We start from the raw sequence: 20,789 nt of genomic DNA, 5'->3' as shown, positions 1-20,789 counted from the left end.
TGGTGATTTCAGACTATATAGTCCAGGTTTCCTCAAGATGTTTTCCGTCACCTTTTTATCAGCCATTGGTGTCCAAGATATACTTCAGTTTGTATAACTCCGACTAAATACCTAAATAACTTTGTAATGCGCATACTACCTACCACCTTCATAATGATTTATAAGCTCAAATAAACTATCGGCCGACTAAAAGTTTGCAGTGTACGAGAGCTCTTAGGTACGTAAATGTGTAAATGTCACTTTGAGAAAATTTCCCCTTAGTCGAATGACAGACATATTTTTCACAAATTGACGGCACTTATTGGTACTTATGTCTTGTGAATTGATACAAATGACTTTCTGATAAAAGTGGGCGTTTGTGCTTCTGAAAAACACTTCGTTATATTTTCTCTGAAGTCTGTATGTAGGTTTTTTTTTTCATAAATTACCTCAACGAATCTAGGTCATTAAAACGTAAAGGAATTCAGTTACAGCTTCAAAAAAACAATGATCATTGAAGTCAATTCAATCCAGTCACTTTAAATTTTATTATCAACAACTACTGCTGTTAATTTTGTACTTTATATTATTTTATTTTAGTATGATATGATCATAGTATCTATAGACTGTTAGTTCATAGTTCATAGCAGTACGCTTCTAGTAAGCTCATATTGTTCTGTTCCATTTTTAAAATACTTCAGTTCTGAACCACTTAGACAATATAAACCAGACTCCTAAAATATTTTACAAAAGCCATTTCCTGAAAAATATAAACTGCAGAATTATCAGGTAAAACAAAGTTTAACTAAGAGAGAATAGCAAGAATTAATTAAAACCATTAATCACTTTAGAATAATTTTGTTTTGTCAACAATTTAGGGCACTTAAATGCTTAAGTTGAGGAAATATTGCTTGAAAACAAATTGTGAACGGCCATTACAGCGAAATACGGGAATAATTTATTAAATCATTAGCTTTAGTAAAAGGGGTTTGTTATGATATGAACTTAATTTACTGTTAAGTGCGGACAATACGGTTTTTCCAACGTATGACATTGTTAAACTATTCCACAGCCTTTTTATCGTCCCACTGCTGGCCACAGGCCTCCTCTCGCATAGAGAAGAATTGTGCATTAATCACCAGGCTTGCCCAATGCTGGTTGGTGATTTCAAATTTTACAGTCCAGGTTTCTACAAGATGTTTTCCTTCACCTTTTTATTGGCCATTGGTGTAAAAGATATACTTAGAAAGTACATACAAACTTAGAAAAGTTGCATTGATACTTGCTTGACCTGGAATTGAACCCATACCCTCATACTCGAGAGGTTGTCCTTTACCTACCCATTAAGCCACCACGACTCTCACACATACACAACTAAATAACACTATATCATAAATAACTTGTTTCATGTGAAAATTAAACCTATATTTATCTAAATAAAATATTATTTGGCACACTATTTATACCTCTCTGTACTCATTCATAATATGTCAATAGATCTATGAAGTTATTCTACTTCGCTTTGATGATATTTCAAGAATTTACATGGCAAAATTCTCTTTGAAAAACAGTCTATTTTCGCATACTTTTTACGATTTATTTGTCAAATTACTTCGTGGGATTTTTTCGTCAAGTAGGTAGGTTCTTACTTATTTATTAATGTAGATTAGGTTATTTTCATACGCAAATAAAATTCATGTTCGATATTACTTATTTTATTACAGGTAATCTTATATAAAATTTTGACTATTTTCATCGAAAATATATTAGGTATCTTAACTTAAGCAGTCTTCGTTTAATTGTAAAGACCTTGATTATAATTGATGTCATTCTTTCTAATACTTTGGTCACTTAATTAAAATATGCAGACTCTAATAATAGTGATTTTAAAACCATTTGCGGTGTCATTAATTATCACTCAACGGTCATTAGTCTTTGAATTTAAAATTCGATCTTACATTCCAGAATATGAGTTGTTCTAAATTTAAATTAATGACAAGAATTTAAAGAACAAAATGTTAATTTGCATTCTGCAGTCTTTTGTTTTGGGCTTGTGAAGTTCTAAAATTAAAAATGTTCATTATTCTATTTTTAACTAACGAGAAGAGAGTTGGAGACGTTATCGACAAAGCTATTTTCTCTTTGTGGGTATGTCTGTGGGTTGTTCCTGTTTTGTTCTAAGGCTCTCCAGTTGATGAGCCAGAAGGGTTGCTGGTCGATGGGCAACTTGCTCAACCTTTGCACTAGTTCTGCGTCACCGAGGGCTTCAAGGGGTAGTCTGATTGTGGTAGTGGTGCCAGCATCACTATCTCCAAATCTGGAATTAATTTGATTTGCTTTAGCTTCTTATCCCTTCTAATTTAGCTATGTTTTTCCGAATGCTGTCTACCGACTGTTATAGATACACTTCTGTTTCAGCCTAAATAGTGATTTTATGAAGTTTCATTACGAATGCACATTTATGTTTATTTCAAAAAACACTTTTAATTATACGCACTAGGCATTTGAAGAATCTTTGTTTACTTTATAATTTAAATCTAATAATGTTAGAGTAAATACCTGTTACTCAAATCTGATGACGGCGCTGGAGCCGTTGCAGGTGGTACGTAGGGAAACCCGATGGGTAGCCGCCCAGCATACGGCGACCTTTGCGCGAGGCAGCTCATCACCATGACGGAGAATACTATTAAAGTCTTCATTGTTCTGTTTTTAGTTCTGGAAGAAGGAAATAAGTTTATTCTTATTCTTTATTGCATACTAAACAGTAAATACATAAGGAATACAGACAGTTATGTACAACGTTTATTGTCAAATTATCACGGATCTAAATCTTAATTAAGATAGGCATAGAGAGAAAAATATACCAGATTTGGTTTAAATTAAAGTAGCTTAATTTAAGGGATATTTATTTTATTTTCCATTTATTTCAAGCATCAAGGCCCGTATCAATTTTAAACTATTATTTCAAGCAGTAGGAATACCTAAAAATTTTGTTTGGTCGTGGTAGTGATAATCGGAGTAGACCAAACTTAAACGGCGCGTGCAATTATTTTTTTAATGAATAATAATATAAGTAATAGCTGTGAGTCAAATAGGTAAGTATTATGATATTTTCCAATCTGTGATGATCTAATAATGATATGCAAAATCATGATATAATACCACGTATTTTCCCAAAACTTTACTGAGGTAATTATATAAAATGTCTTGATATTTATAAAAACTTTGACCTTTGAGTTTGTTTGCAGTTAAGTAACTGCACAATTATTTAAACAGGTTTCAAAAAATACGTCTGATTTATAGTTAAACTTACTAAGATTGCACAATGCTTTGAACTTTGAACATTTCCAAATTGGGAATCGAAAATGAATTAGTAAGCTATGACCTATATTGACACTACAAAACTTTTTCATGAATAGGTTTTTCCCATTTTTAATAATTATCTTACTATATTTATAAAAGAAGGTCGTGTCACTTGCACTTCTTATAACTGAAGAGTGGCTAAACCGGTTAAGATTAAAATTAGGGTGGAGGTAGCTTTCTAAGTCTTCCTATGTCCTTCTCTCGGGACTAACCCGGGAGAAGGACACAGGAAATATTTTAAAACCATCTGGCTACGGGACGCAGTTATCTCGGGACGCGGGTGAATCGCGGACGAAAGCTAGTATTAAAAAAATATAAACATCTGAATGAGAACCTACTTTTGGGAAGTCGGTTAAAAAAACAAATAAAATTTAATAGTTACAAGGTATTAAGTGCAACAAAACCACAGCTGATATCCTAGTGACCTCTGTCTCGCATTGCGATAACAAACAAAACATAAAACAACTGTTAAATACATAATGGACACGGAAACTGGTTTTAGTATCTAGTTTGTAATATAAATTAACTAGCTGTTTTCTGTGGTTTCATTTGCGTTTAGGGAAAACTTGGCGCACCCTACAAGCTGTTGATTTGCATCCGTGCCATATTCAAGGACGTAATTATGCTAATGATTCTCGACCCAAATCAACAAAAAAATTGGTACGTAATTATTTTTTTTATTTTTTTTTTCGGAATTCCGTCAATGTCATCTAGCCGTATTTAAACTTGGCGCGTGTGGTACTGGCCTTAAAACCGTGCTGCGCCCTCACACAAACGCAAACACAAAGCATACGCAACAATTATTCATAAATTTCATTCATAAAATTGGATTACTTCTGAAATACTACGACATTACAATGACAAAAAAAGCAGTGCATAATAGCTATTTCCAGTCCACTGTAATTCCAATCGATTACATTAAACTTACCTTAATTTGTCACTTAAAAACCCGAAATAAATAATTCAGTAAATTAATTTTAATAATAAAACTTTTATAAAAAAATTTAGTTATTAATATTTCCGTGTTCACACTGCGAACGTAAACAATTCAATGAGTACGATATCCAAACATATTAATATATAAATAAACGGTCTTAGCAATCAGTTTTGCTGCGCGAAAGAGATAAATATAAATGGTGTGTTAAAGTGCGAAAGAGTCAACCATATGGTCTTCACCGCTATGACGCATAGTGCATTATAGTATGGGTATTTCCAAGTTATATGGTTTTAAGAACTATATTCTTGAATGGAAATTAGTGACGTATTCTAAGTTCGGAATATACGATATATGATGATCTGCAGAAATAGATTTTTATGAGTCACTATCAATAATGAAATACATTAATTTATTATAGTCATTAGTAGATAGTTTTATTAAAAATTAAGGTTCGAGTTTGTGTCCATAATATTACAACATTGTTGTCAATGTGTGAGTTTTCGATATACAAACACATAGAGAAAAGTACTTTGTACATGTAAGGTTTCAGTGAAAATACGACTGAAATCTAACTAATAGACTATCCAGCGGGGCCCAATAGGGCCAAGGCCAGCCGGGGCTGCGGGATGGAGCGAAAGAGTTACCGCGGCCCTGGTACATAAAAGGCCTAGGAAGGAACATGGTGGGTTTCAGTCAGTAAGAGTCTGACACTCCCTCACCGCTGCTAACCCACAGTGGGAGGAGTCATTCGATGATTATCCATCGATAAAAAAAACATCGATATATACCATTTATGATAGCAACTTTCAAATCATATATTTAAATAGTGACCATCATACATAGTTATACCATCATACATCTAATGTGGACGCCTCTACGTGACCACGACCGCTCTGCCAAGAGCGAATCGACAGGGAAGAAGATACATAGTTAAGTTCAGGGCTGAGTTCAAGCAAATTTCCAGGTAGATATCATAAATTTAATATTCCTCAATAGAGTTTTATTGTAATTCTGGTAAATATTTCTGGAAACCGTCTTGTCGTATATAATATGTAGGGTTCTTTGAATTACCACAGGTCGGCCTCAAAATCAGTGGTTATGTTTCTTCGTAAATAATATTTGCACAGCTAAAGACAAACCCAGACTTATTTATTATACCGACATTAATTATAATGACAATCTTTACTATGGAACTAGCTGTATCTTTGCACTGTTACCCGCGTCCCGTGGGAACTTCAAATAAAATACATGAGAATAGTACCTATACTTTCCCAACGGAGAAATAATTAACCGACTAAAAAGGAGGAGGTTCTCATTTTTCAAATCGTTTCAGTAGTTTGGGAGCCTTTTTAGGGTTATAAACAAAAAAACCCTGTTTATTATATTAAGCACAGATGTATAGATGAATTGACTCAATTTTTTGAAAATCATGACGTAATTAAGTTAAATAAGAGCTTTAATTAAATAACCATCAAAATACCCCAAAACTGTCAGAGTTAAAACGTCCTGTCAAAACTTGTTGATTTTAATTCAATTGTCTCATTAAAACTGACACTTTGAATATAATTGGAAGTCCTTGCAGAAATGATAATTATTATAATTTGCCTGTTAATAAATAAGTAAACAAACCAGTAAGAATTTTAGTAGGTACTGTTATAAACATTTGACAGTCATCAACCTTTTTATCGTCCCACTACTGGGTACATGTCTCCTCTCACACGGAGAAGGATTGAGCGTTAATCACCACGCTTGCTTAATGCGGATTCGTTATTTAAGACTTCATAGTCCAAGTTCCCTCGAGTTAAGAGTTACTATATAACTAAAGTAAATATTTTTTCCTCATAATTTGGTGACTGAAAATTGAGTGACAAATTATTAATGTTAATAATGTAATTTCGCAGGCTGAAACTACCTATATAGTTCGGCCATTCAGAGAATGCGTTCCTGACACGTCGCGATTGAACTGACGACGTAACTACATTCATTGATTATTGATATAATAATGTTGTTTTAATGCTCCTCAATTGTTAAAACGGTAAACAACCAGCAAAAATATTTTTATCGTAACTGCAACGCCATTGCAAAGTTACGTCGTCAGTTCAATCGCGACGTGTCAGGAACGCATTCTCTGAATGGCCGAACTATAATTTAATTTATTCTATTATATAAAACATTATTTTAACACAATTCTCTAAGTAATTGCCGTTATAATAAGATATAATTTAATTAACCCTTAAACATATTTAAATAGCTACTCTAATTAAGAAACCTACATTTTTCATCAAGTTCATCAAAAACCATGTTTTTCGAATATGCCACTTGTCTATTTAAAGAAACAAAAGATCAGACTGAATATAAAACCGACTCCCAGAAATACTGAAAAAAAAAAAAGACTATTCTTAGGTGCATCCGCCTAGAAGTCTAATGGAGAGTCGGTTTTATTTTTTTGTAAAAAGTTTCTTATTTTTATCTTTTCAGTGACAAGCATAGTTGTCACTATCCGCATTTGTGGAAAGTTCTCATCAATACGAATAATATAAGCCCAAACACGAGGTAGTTTACATATTCAGTTGTCGAGTTCCCTCGACCTTCTCCGGTCTCCATCATCAGGTCAGTTCCAAACCTTCACAGTTGCAAAGATCTCGTCGATACAAATAATATAAGGCCAAACACGAGGTAGTTTACATATTCAGTTGTCGAGTTCCCTCGACCTTCTCTCGTCTCCGTCATCAGGTCAGCTCCCGACGAATTGAGAACCTCCTTCTTTTTGGGAAGTCGGTTAAAAAACAAATGATAAACGCTATGCCAAAAAAAGCCACGCAAGTGAAACCGCGTCGTTTACCTAGTCTTAGCCTACTCGGAAACTGCATATTAAACAGTCGGTCGATAGTTGTCCCCATGGTTGGATTTTTTTTAAAGAAAATCTTAATTCTAATCATAGTTTTCAGTCGGTATGGTTCCGGCTAAATACTTGATCTTTGTAATGTGCGTGCTACCATTCATTTTCATACTGATTTAAACTATCAGCCGACTAAAATAACGAAATATGAAATGTTATTGCGCACGAGCAAAATTCTTTATTTAAAAAATCGTTCGATTTTTGAACTCCGTCAAAGAGGTTCTATTAGGGATGTTCTTTTGAGCTCGTTCGGCGTATAAGTCAATTATTGGACGAACTCTTTGAAAGATAAAGGCTGAAAATTTCTAAGTCTTTGTACATAAAATTTTGATCTTGAACCACTTGAGACTTGACAGCTAGTCAATAAAGTGGACGAGATAAGATACTTACTTGCATTTGTGTTACTTCATTTGTTTTCAAACTCCTGCTCAAAGAACTGTTTATGTCTGTGAAATAGTAGTTCTTAAGTTGTAGAAACGATTTGGGTGCGGTTATTTCCTTCTTAGATTAGTTTTTTTTTTAAACTTAATTGAAAACTTATGTGGTTAGTAACCAGTATTGTGTACTCGGTCAACTTAATTTATTTTGATGTTTTATCGCTATTAGGGTAGGTATTTTGGTAATGTTTACAACCACAAATTCGTATCTATGCTATGAACATATTTGACATGGAAGACCACAAAATAATGATATCACGATATTATTTCACATGGGAAATTTATTACAAAACCTACAAATTATATGAAATGAAATATTTTACTTCAAGCCGAATTTCTGCTGCAGCGGTAATAAGGACCCAGTAGTAGCCCAAGTAATGTTATTTCATAATTAGCTATAGTTTACCACAAACAAAGGATTGTTGTAGGTAAATAATAGCCGAGGTCCACTAATTTTATCGTGCCTTCCGATATACGGAGGAACTTGCCATATCAAGATGATCTCAACGGCCCTAACGGATAATAACTGTCCTGATCTCTCTCCGGTCTCATCGGATTTTCTGTCCCATCGGGCTATGAGAAGAGTGCAGGAATAGTGAGTGCACTTGTGTCTGCGCAAATGCTCGTGCACTATCTATGTCCTGCACAGCTGGCTGATCTCCTTATATGATTATAGCTGCCGTGGCCAAAATCGGCCTAAGATACCTTTAAAAAAGGGTGACCCACCCTTTCACAAAAGTTCCCTCAAAAAAGCTTCAACGTGTTGTCTTTGGCTCTAAATTCACCTTCCAGAAACCCTTGTTGTCCCTTGGTACGTTACAGTAGACGCAGACCTACAAAATCTATACGATAATATTACAAAATAGGAAAACTTTGATTGTTTGTTCTATCTGCAGGAGGCTCTCATCCATAATATTGCTATAATAAAACGAAATAATTATGAACTAACTAGCATTACTTGACCTCTAAACTATTGCAAGTTCTATTAACAAATAGTTCTAGTTATTTTGGTGAAAATAACAATATCTAACAAGTACCTACTATTGTTTGGAGCACCCATACATTACGCTTTGGAAAACTTTTCCGCATTTTATTCGAATTAGGAATAAAGGCTGGGATTATAATGGGGGTCTTTGTTACCGACTGAAGGGAAGTGTATGTAATACATGAGTTTGTGTGATCCATTATATTGTTAAAGAAATGCATTATAGTAGGAAGGAAATGCTTTGACGGTTAGCCCAAATAAATGTGGGTTTTATTTTCGGGAAATGTATTTGAGTACACAAAAAAAATGTAGGAAAAGATTTGTTAACAGTTTGATCGTAAATGTTTGGTAAATCTATATCTATATACATATTTATATAAAAATGAAACCCGCTTTCTGTTGTCACGACATAACATGAAAACGACTTGACCGATTTGGCTGAAAATTAGAGGGGAGGTAACTTAGACCCGGGAGAATAGTTTTTGTCACCATCCGGCTACGAGATACGCGTGAAACCGCGGGCGAAAGCTAGTATACAATAATATTATTTACCCATTTTCTTGCTAACTAAACTTACTTTATTCATCTCCATTCAAAGAGTTGGTTCTAAACATTTCTATTTACCATCTGTAACTTCAGTTGACCTTTTCTCAACAAAATAATACTTCAAATAAACAATAAATTAATTAAGTATTGAATATTTTCGACGACTGCCTCAACTTATAAAGTTTAACGCTAATTTCGGAGCAATAACCGTTAAATTAATATTAAATTGAAACGGACGAAATTCAATTTAATCAATAAAGAAGCACTTCAAACAATAATTTGTCGCTGAAAATCGTTCAGAATTTTAGAACAAAAGCTAGAATTTGCAGCGAAATATAACAATAGATTCGTAGATTTGTGGAGAAATTCGTTTTAAAACCAACTTACTTATTGTTTGTAATTCATTGTTCGGTAGAACTGTTGTTGTACTTTTAGTGCCAGTATTCGCCTTTTACACACTGAAACTTTTTGGACTTGGCAAATGGTTTGCTAAGCGTAAAATGTGAGCAATCTGAAAACATTTAGACGGACGCAGACTGCAAACTTTCAGTTGACTGATAATTTGATCAGGCTCATAAACAGAAGTATGAGGAAAGATGTATTATAGAGTACCAAAGCTCGATCAGGGTGACTTGTTACCTCGTATACATACATATGTTAATAATTCATAATAATATGACTTACTTACTACTGACAAAAAATACTTTTTCGTTTCAAGGCGAGGATAAAAGTTCCTGATCCGATTTCGTCTGAAAACATTCCTCTTATCTGAGTCTATCTAATATAATTGGGGACCAGGTAAACCCCATGGTAATATTACCTACTTTCCTTATTTTCCTATAACCAGCAAACAAAAGAGATTGATTTTCAGTCTGGATCGAGTCCAGAAACCGATTTTAATTATCACTCGATAGGTGTAAACTGAAAATTATTCATTCGATAAAATCACGGAGTAAGGAAGAATAAGCGGAGATGCCATTGTGCAGGTAGGTATTGGTCAGACGCCTACTTTTAGGTCAAATTCGTACGGTGGGCATGAACAAAACGATAAGTTAGGAAAAACTAACTAGGCGTTCGGGTTCTTTGAGACACCAGTAAACGATTTTTTTTACAAAAACTGGTGTATAAGGGCGAAAAGAGTGCCGTTCCTCATCCCCCGCATTTTGGCGCGCTACTTTCTTAGGTGATTTTCTGTTGGCACCTCCGCTAGTCATTTTGTTCTCCATGGGTAAAATAAATAACCAATGGGAATGGAATATTTCTGACGCCTAGTTAATTGAATTCCAATATAAAGAAGCTGGATTTTTATCTACAGCACGAACAAAGGTTTATTTTGTTTAACGAAGTGTACTTAATTTTTATGGAGGAACTTTTTTTTCGTAATTCTGCATTATGTTACAGAATCGAGAGGTATGTATGGGGTAATGAAGATTAGGTACTAATATCTCGTGTGTCTTTGGATTTTCTTAAAATGGTTATTGTTGTGTGCAGTAGTTGTTCAAGTCTTTCAAACAAAATCACAATATGTTACTAACCTTTCAGTATAATATAACTGTTACCGTTACAGCCTTTTTATCGTCCCACTGCTAAGGACAGGCCTCTTCTCACACGGAGAAGTATTGAGCATTAAAATCACTAAGCTTGCTCAATGCGGGTTGGCGATTTCGGACTTCATAGTCCAGGTTTGCTCAAGATGTTTTCTTTCACCTTTTTATCAGCCATTGGCGTCTAAGATATATTAAGAAAGTACATACAAACTTAGAAAAGTTGTATTGGTACTTACCTGACCTGGAATCGAACCCACATCCTCGTACTCGAGAGGTTGGTTCTTTGCCCACTAGGCCACCACGACTTGTATAATATAGCAGTCGGATAAAAATCCATGAAGGATTTTAACACTTTCACATATGTGAATATTTTAACTAGTAATAATTCAATTATCATACAATTATTTATATCGACAACACGAATTAAATTCATCGTTTATTAAGTGCAGCTGTCGGTTTGTTTAGCACTCATGTTTTTGACAATATTAATCGCTCCAATTGGTTGTAATTAATATGGTACCGAAAACAATTCAGCATTTAAATGGTTTGGTGGTGTTATCTAAATATATTATTATTGTTTTATCGATAATTTAATTTATTGATAGAGGCCAAAATACTGTTTTGTATATTACAAAATAGGTTATTGTATATCAATATCTACCATTTCTATTTTTGTTGTTGTTTGTAAATCCCTTAGATAAAAAAGTCTTATGAAGAATCTATTTAAAAGCAAAATGCGTCTAAAATCAATGTTAATACTATAATAATAACAATTACCTAATCAATGAACCACATCTTATTGAATACTTTGACTTTAAGAAATAATCCCTACATTTTCTTAAATAAGATTTTAATAGCAAATTTAAAGCTTATTATTTCTCAAATTATAATCCCAACTGATTTATTTAAGATTAATAAATAAAATTAATCAGCTTTGCAACACTGCCCTATTATTGGATTAACAAAGTTCCCATTTTGGGGGTAAATTGGCTTGGAACGAGGGTGAAATGGGTTGAAAATTCAAACACTTAAGTTTTCAACCCCGAGGGCAATGGATTAAGAACAAAAGTGTCGGAAGAGGGTTATCTGATGGGAAATACTGATAATGCGGTTTCCCGATTATGGGGAAAACAATTGAGGGTCGATGATTTCGAATCTGTTTAGGGTTTAGCATGTTATTCGTAATTTAATTAAAGAAACGTTTAATGCAATGAGTTTTCTTTCTAAGGATATATCCAAGTGCTTGGTTGACATTTCCCGGGACTCAAAGGCTGGCTTTTATTTCGCACAGCGATTGAGCGTTGCCATCCAACGTGGTAATGCTGCCAGCCTTTTGGGTACATTACCGAGTGACAGCGATGAGGACCAATTTTTTGATACTCTTTATTAGATTTAATCTGTATATATATTATTATTCTTTGGTATTTGTTTATGTAAATATGTGTACATTGGTTTATTGAATAAAAACAAAGTAGTATTTAATGTTTTGCATTATATATATTTAATTATATTCATGATAGTCTCTGTAATCGTTGATTCCGGAAACAACAACCTGTTCCTTGAATATATTCTTCATTAGATGTCTCTGGCAGAATTCCAATGGTACTTCCACGTATCCTGAAATGTATGATAGTTTTTAAAACGACGTTTATTATGAAACGCTAAGCGTTGAAAATACTTCATTGATTCTTGGATATAGAAATGAATCATTTTGAGGGGTTTATAACATGTAGTTTCAAACTACATACTTTTCACACTTTTAATCAACTCATTTGCTAACTATAATCTCACACAAAAAAAATAAATAGGTGGCGCCTGCGGCAGTTGTGTGAGTAGGGCCCTTTATTAAGGCACTACAGAAACAAGTGACAGTCACGCGCTGCTAGTGCATCATAAGTCACACTATAAAAGAGGGTCCTAAATATGACCTTAACCACTTACCTTCTAAATCATCGCCTCTACAAGAAAGCATATCAAAGTAACAGCCGTTGTTAAAAGTCTTATAAATATAAGCACGCATTTTAGACATCCCGCACACAGGTCTGTAATGATTCGGACAGAAAAGGGGACAGGATTCACCGTACACCCTTCTTGCATTCTTGACTTCGTGATTGATGCAAAACTTTAAGGGGATTTCCACAAATTCTGAAAAAGAAGGAAAGAAGAATATTCCTTATATTCGGAAAATTAACGTATTTTAGATATCATAAACCGGAATCGAAACAAAATTGTTATAATGAGGAAGGATGAAATACATATCACAAAAGGTGCATTAATGAATGTAGAAGGATAGTGAGGAAGAGGAAAACCGAAAAAAAGACGGCTGGATTCTCCAATGATGACATGAATAAGAAGGGCCTGAATGGAATATGAGTGCTAGACGAGAAGAAAAGTTACAAATTAAATCTGTTAAATATTGCTAAACTGTTTAACATACATATGACGTAAATAGAAGCACGAGGACATGTAAGTAGATAACTTTTGGCATGACATTAAAAAGTTTTTACTGCGTCCAACCAAAAGTTGCCAAAAACGCAGGGCAAAAAGACTAAACTGCTTGCGTGCGTTTAAGCTAGAATTCATTGTTATGCACATAAATGCAAGTTTGAGTTTAGTTTGACAGTGGCTGTTTTGAAAATAGGGTTTGTCATCATACAAGCATTCATATTAACTGTAAGACGACACTAATGTAGGTAATATAGTTCAGTCTAGTTTCTTTGTAATCGTCACAGACTAAAAACGTCCTATGCTGGACAAAAGTCTCCCCCAAACGCGCAGAGTGGGATATTTTTTAGCTTCAGAGATGCTTAGATAAAAGATAGAAAGTACAAAGATACAAAGTAGGCTGAAAATCGGCACTTATTCAAGGTCAATTTTACAAAAGACAGCCCCCAAAACGCCCGCCCTTCACTACTTCCTATGTGTTTTCGTTGGGAAGAAACTCCCCAGAAGCACAATTCTGGCTGTACGGTTTGAAGAACCGTTGATATATAAAATGTTGAGTTTTGAGTCATTATAGTTTGTAAGTGTTTATCTTGTTTGAGTACTTACGGACATTATGACAAATGCTATAAGCCTTCAAGGCACATTCACTGGGAAATAAAGTGTAGTTTTTATTTTCTGGACTCAATCCGCATATCATCTTCCCTTCTTTCGGGCAGTCATCCTTGCACTCATTGCAGTTTACTGCACTGAATATTGCTGAAAATAAAGTAATGATTTCAAATAATCACCTAATTCACTCAACTGACGAAATCAATAATTTATGTGTTTGTAATATTACATAGATTGCTGGAATTTTTGAGCGTTGTTCCGTACAAATCGAGTCTTGTCTCGCGGAAAAACCCACTAATTTCAAGGCGCTCTTACTTTAATACTTTAGCTACAATGCTAACAGATTATTTTAAGACAAATGACAGCTTATACAGTAGCACACAAGAAAGGTTCCGTACACTTAAAAATTATTAAAGTCTAATAGATTAACAATAGAGTTATTTCAGCCTTGATTTCAACCGGACGGCCGGGATATTGATTTGCTTATCTCATCCGACGGCGAGTGCCTACTTCATGATAACGACTTCTGCGTCTAACTGTAAACTGGTAGCTGCACGATTGCAATTTCATAGGTACAGTTTATGTTAAACTTTGCCTCTTTGAAGTAAGCTATTTATTGACACTTGCAAAGTCAAAGAAGTCTTTTGTTAGACATTTACAGCCAGTTTCTTTATCAAAAGTTAAAGCCAAAGTAAAAGTCAAAGTAATGTCTAAAGTAAAAGTAACGGTCAAATTCGTTTTATTTATTAGTTTTGCTTTCACTTTAGTCTTGAAAAAACGAATTTGACCGTTACTTTTACTTTAGACATTACTTTAACTTTAACTTTTGATAAAGAAACTGGCCGTTAGACATTTAGACTACTATGAAATAGAGAGAAGAAAATAATTCCGGAGTGGAAACATTATTTATTCTGAAATGAAATATAAAGTTACGAGATTGTTTTCTATGTAGAATCGAAGGGAATTTGAAGCGCTTTAGACGAGTATATGTAAATGAAAAGATGCGATTGTACAGTTGATGTCATTTATTTTTATCCAAATATGTGTGGCCAAGCACAGATGTAAAAAACTTGGTCAATTGTCATTCATCCAAAACTACGACATACAGGTTTGACAAAATCCATAGAGTGAGTTATTCACAGAGACAGAATCAAATGAAAATAATATAGTTTTAAATGAAAAAGCTGAAGATTCATAGCTAGACATTATTTAGTTCAACCACAAAGCTTTGTAGGAGACAATGCAAAATGTTCTTAGTAAGACGACAATGAGAAAAGAGTGGGCAAAGCATTGGCCTCATTAGATGTGTGAACTTATATCTTTTATTATTAATGTATGTCATATATTCGGATTGTAGTAATATGAAGCGCCACTGTACACTCAGAGAGGAATGTTCTTCAACTTTTTGACGAAATAGTATAGTATAAGCGAAGATGGTGGAAAAGGCGAGTTGCGTTATTTAATTGTCAAAATATTTTTTTATACATTCACTTAAATATATAAGTAGATATGAATATACTCTTTCTTCCAAATTATTTGTAACATTGTATGACACATTTTCCCCTGACTGTACACAAACTTGATGTGAATAGATACTATTATTATTTCGAATAATCCTGATTCATGACATTAGAGAAGATCTTAGCTACAAAAATACAGTTTGTACTATTTATTTAAATAATGTCACACAAATAGTAAACATAAACTAAATATAGAATAGAATAACACAAATACAATAAAATACATCAAAACACGTCTTACAATTCAACACGACCAATATCGGCAGCAAATAATTCATTTTCCTTTAACTACCAACAAATCAATTGGAACGGCTTGACTAGAAATCTTACGACTCGTAATTTCAATTAAAATTCAATTAATATTAAGAATTCAGCTATTCAGGCTTTCTATGCCTCAATTTCGATATTTGAAGCATGTTACATTGTGTCTTTCAATTTATAGACGTGAAATTAATGTGTGTAATATTAGTTTCAGATGTGTAATCAGCTATGTAATTTAGTTGAGAAATAATGTGATTGATAACATTTCTAAAACATAGATGAGTGGTTTACGTTGATTCTTCAAATTACTCTCTGAAACTGTCATAAAATTCATATAATTCTAGACTATAGTAATTCTAGACTAATCAGGCCATTATAGGCCAATCCCATTTTCTGACCATGTCATATAAAAAATTGAAGATTCTTATTTTGAAACCGTTTGAAACTGTCACCTGCCTAGCCTTTCCAAAGCTACAAATATCAGTTCCCAGTCAAACAGGATTCAATTGATCAGTCAATATCAGTGTTTTGAATAAACACGGCACCCAGGTTACCCTATAAACCTTGGCACCCTAATGCTGGTTGAACCAAGGCAAAAACTCTTGTTTATTATTTTAACTGCTCTATTATCTACCCATAACATACTTCATTCTCACTTTTAAAGTAAGTTTCTCTAAACAAGATCTGAAGAATTCGTAAACTTTCTAATACTCCATGATAGGAGCGATAAGTATAAACAGAGTGACGGCTTTTTGCATCTTTCTAATTTTGTTGCCAAACAAGTCAAGATTCCAAACAAAGGAGAATTTATGTCTAAAGTGGCGTTCCCTGTTATGGAATTTTGAGAGACACTGCTGCTTATGGTGTGAAGAAAATAGCCTCTTGAGGGCTTGCATGTCTTAGGTGCGTTCGGGGGAGGGATATTTTTATAAAGTAAATAGAAAACCATATTTTAGCTACTATACTTCGCTGCAGGATTTCGTCGCCTGTTGTTTTTTTTTTCAGGAGATAGGTGGAAGTATTTTTGTTCCTTCTGGCTTCAAAAATTTTCCAAAATTATCGGCTGGCTTAAAAAGTTACTCAAAAAATCACTGACAAGGGAGAAGAAAATCGACAAAAATAAATCTTGTAAATATAGATTCCTTCAGAATTTGCCATAATTTTACCCTCCAAAAATATTGAGAACGTCAAGTTCAACCCTTGGGACTTCTTAGAATATAAACCAAAGTGGGAGGTGATAAATAATGAAGATTTACCAATCCAAAACAGACACGACAAACAATTGATAGACAATGGAATACAGACAGACTGAGTGCTTGTTTTCTATGGGGACTTGCTTTAACAAGGACGAAAAGAAAAAGTAACTTATTCCCCTATGGATAAAGGCTCGAGCAGACCGGATGCGTATGCGTAACCACGTCGTAGTCACGCGCGTAGTTACGGCGTAACCATGAGTTGTAATGTATGGAAATGTATGAGACAGGCCACACCGCTTGCGTAACGACGCGCGTGTCTACGTTACGCAAGCGGTGTGGCCTGTCTCATACATTTCCATACATTACAACTCATGGTTACGCCGTAACTACGCGCGTGACTACGACGTGGTTACGCATACGCATCCGGTCTGCTCGAGCCTTAACCGACTTGCTATAAACAGGTCTGGAAATGACAAAAATAACAAGCACTATATTTTGCTCTTTGACATTCAAGATTTTTTTCTGATTGATCATAACGAACTTATGTTCTTTGTTTTTTTTTTTAATAGTTCCAATCAATGCGCTTTATTTTGTTGTTATTTATAAACTATGGGAGTCATGGTGGCCTAGTGGGTAAAGGACCAACCTCTCAAGTATGAGGGCGCGGGTTCGATCCCAGGTCAGGCAAGTACCAATGCAACTTTTCTAAGTTTGTATGTACTTTCTAAGTATATCTTACTTACTATCTTACTATCTTACTTACCATTGGCTGTGTTTCGTTAAAGTGTAAGTCCCGGCTGTCATTCAACATCCTTGGCAGTCGTTTCGGGTAGTCAGGTAGGGTAACTGGGTTGAGGGGGTCAGATAGGCAGTCGCTTCTTGTAAAGCACTGGTACTCAGCTGAATCCGGTTAGACTGGAAGCCGACCCCAACATGATTGGGAAAAAGGCTCGGAGGATGATTATAAACTATAAGACCTACACTTTTATAATCGTTTTATACTCTGTTTCTCGCATTTTCATCTGCGTAGAAAAAGAACTTTATCCCGTGTCCGGATAAAATTTATCTACCTAAATATGCCTTCTGGTCCAACATCTGGTTTAGTATATTACTTAACATTTTTAATTGTTCTAACGTGATTACACTGCTTAACTCTTGCACAATGCCTCAAAACGTGAATTACCTTATCACATCCCCCTTTGTGCCTAATGATTATTATCTCCAACAATATTATCTACTTTAATTGGAACTAAAGTATGAAAATATCCTCCTTAATTAGGATGTCTAATTGCGGTTTGAACCGTTAAACGTAATTGAGTTGAATATAACGCGTGTGTTACAAAATTGGTTTTGTACTACACATATCGCTTAGTTAAAGTTCACGGCTTAAATTAGTTTGACTGTAGGCAGTAGTTATTTTAGGTATTTCGATAATTCCGTTCAGTGAATAGTTGGTAATGTCCTTTATTATTATGTACAGATGATGGTTATTGATAGTTCAAGGCTATAACGATCATGTTCTAGTAAAGGTACGTTTTAGAAGCGAACTGTCGACCGCATGAAATAGGTCGATATGATCTGACACCGTTTCAATGATACAAACCAGTGCAGATTCGGCACGTGCGGTCGGCAGTTACAGTCGGCAGCTAGCTTCCAAGATGCACCTTAATTATGAAAATTAGGCTAATCTAGCTTCATACACGATTAGATAGTTTCACATTGCTAAAAGTATTCTGTACACTAGACTTGAATATTTTCAGTGATGATAAATGATTGATACGGAAAACTCTATACTACCTACAAAATTGATTATTATGATAATAGCATGGTAATTTATTTGAAATCGACACAAAAGGCATTCAGTCGCTGGAAGTGTATTTTGATAGATGGACCCAAGAGAGCAGAGGGGAGCAAATCAAAATATTTTGAGATCATTAACTTGACAATAGAACAGAACTGTTTGACAATGCAGGTTAGTGCAGAAGGCTTACTCTTTACCGATTGACTTTTAACCAAAAGAATTGACGAATACCAAAGTTTCTACGGCACACCAAATTAGGCTATGGTAAATAATTATTATTAAATAACCATTTTATTGCTTTTGGGTGCTGAATTGCATTTATTTTTATTTTATCTTAGGTTCTTCACGTTATGGGTTTGAATGTCCTGATCTCATACCTACACTAAAATATTATTGGGAACCCAAAAATCTTCGACAGATATCAAATAACCCGAACGCCTCGTTAGTTCACTCGTAACGGAGCGTGTTGATCACGCATACTGTGCGTCTTTGTCCTAGAAGAAAGAATCAGTCTTACCTACCTTAAGGCCTCTGCCTCGAATTTTGCGGGCAGCGGGGCGGCGGCGGCGGCGGCGCGGGAGCGGCAGGATCTTACGCGTATAATCAAATGGACCGGCCCTCGAATACAGCGGCGCGGGAGCGGCGCGGCAGCGGGCAACGAGCGGTGCGCTCCAGTCAAGCGGTGACCGCCCGCGGTGGGCGTCTGCATTGTAGGCATAGTGTTATACATTTTTTTTGTGACGTATCAAAATGTCTTCGGACGTGCAAGAGCTAATTATTTCGGCCATCTTTGAGAGGACACCCATATGGAACAGCAAACACAACAGAACACAACACTACACTGCTATATTGCCGCGCGATCTGCCCGCTAGTTTCGAGAACAGGTATGCGTTGCCCGCCCCGCTCCCGCGCCGCCGCCGCTGCCGCCCCGCTGCCCGCAAAATTCGAGGCAGAGGCCTCAGGCGTCTCCGCTCATCTTTGCCCGTAGTTTAAACTCACAGAAAAATGTATTATTATTCACAGAAAAATTTCTTTTAATTTGTTTATAATATCATTCGGGGTTGTCCTACTGTTCTTTAACATTTTACATTCGTAACAATGTTCAAAAGAGATTTTGCCTAATACCCATAAATGGGCTGTGATGGGAGTCCTTTGACTGAATTCAATGATGAACAGCCATTGTGACGAATATTTTCGGAACATTCCAGAATGGGACAGGGGGCTTGACGTCATTCAAATTGATGGAAATTGAATTGTTGTTGTGTACTTTTGGTGCGAAAGTTTCTAATATACATAAGTTATAAATTGGGTCACACTCTCAGTAATGCTATTATTGTCATTTTCTCATAATCTGAATCAACATCTCACGTAATAAATCAACATCTCACTTAATAAATAAATAGTACAATATTTTTATACAGCTTCTTCTTCTTCAATTTAAGAGCTCAGCTCTTGTCGGTGCAGGTCCTTCCATTTACGCCTATCTAGCGCCAACTCCTGAACTTCCTTATACGTCACAACATTCACCTTCTCTTTAATTTATACAGCTTGATAATAAATGAATCTGCACTGTAAACCTCTTTTCAAATAGCAATAATTATGAACACAAAAAAAGAAAACATCACGGCACCGGACTGTCTCTGTGACATACGTCATTGAAAAACAAAAGCATCAAAAATCCTGCAATATAGGTAAATAGATAATGTTAACAAGAGCAGCAACAATAAGAAGAGCATTCCCACTACCTCCGGAACCCTCGCTCATCACCACCTCGCTGGACCCCGGATCACCAGTGAGATCGGTGGCTGCAGTTGCGTCGAGCTCGAGCAACGAATACTTCTCTCTGCCAAAGTCACTGCCAACTGAGCATCGGCGATGAGTCCATCGGCTGTTGGACGGCATAAGAGGCACCCAGAGGCCCACCGGCTTCGAATAGCCGAAGGAGATCAGTCAGGTATAAGACCGCGTCGTGAGTCCCGCATACTAGACACGGAAATTAGTGAAAGTGTAATTGGCAACTGCTTTGGAGTACATACAGGGAACTTGACTGCCTACCGTAGTCGGATGCTCTCTCTGTTTCAGATACTTTAACCAACCGTCAACATCTCGCCGCAATGACTGTCGCATGAGGTGCGCGTTATGGTTTGATTACATAAATGGTATAAACTAAGTGATACTACATAGTTTATTTGGTAGCTAGGTACTTATTCAAAGATTGTCTACAATGAACTGAAAACAAATAAGTGCGTCACACGCATCCCGTT

At 35.3% G+C, this 20,789-nt stretch overlaps 2 protein-coding genes across 2 annotated transcripts; both read right to left on the bottom strand.

Moving 5' to 3' along the window:
- Positions 1–493: 493 nt before the first annotated feature.
- On the bottom strand, positions 494–4,407 carry LOC124639143. The gene is made up of 3 exons (XM_047176379.1): positions 4,271–4,407; positions 2,539–2,694; positions 494–2,296 (listed from the first exon to the last, which is right to left on the bottom strand). Exons 2-3 carry the CDS (start codon positions 2,676–2,678, stop codon positions 2,071–2,073), a joined length of 366 nt encoding a protein of 121 aa, XP_047032335.1. The 5' UTR covers positions 2,679–2,694; positions 4,271–4,407; the 3' UTR covers positions 494–2,070.
- Positions 4,408–12,194: 7,787 nt separating this feature from the next.
- On the bottom strand, positions 12,195–20,427 carry LOC124639113. The gene is made up of 4 exons (XM_047176343.1): positions 20,271–20,427; positions 13,745–13,894; positions 12,635–12,838; positions 12,195–12,310 (listed from the first exon to the last, which is right to left on the bottom strand). Exons 1-4 carry the CDS (start codon positions 20,425–20,427, stop codon positions 12,195–12,197), a joined length of 627 nt encoding a protein of 208 aa, XP_047032299.1.
- Between the last annotated feature and the right edge of the window lie 362 nt (positions 20,428–20,789).

The sequence above is a fragment of the Helicoverpa zea genome, chromosome 18 (genome assembly GCF_022581195.2).
Source record: "Helicoverpa zea isolate HzStark_Cry1AcR chromosome 18, ilHelZeax1.1, whole genome shotgun sequence".
Lineage (NCBI taxonomy): Eukaryota > Metazoa > Arthropoda > Insecta > Lepidoptera > Noctuidae > Helicoverpa > Helicoverpa zea.
This window is presented reverse-complemented; position numbering and strand designations above follow the sequence as displayed.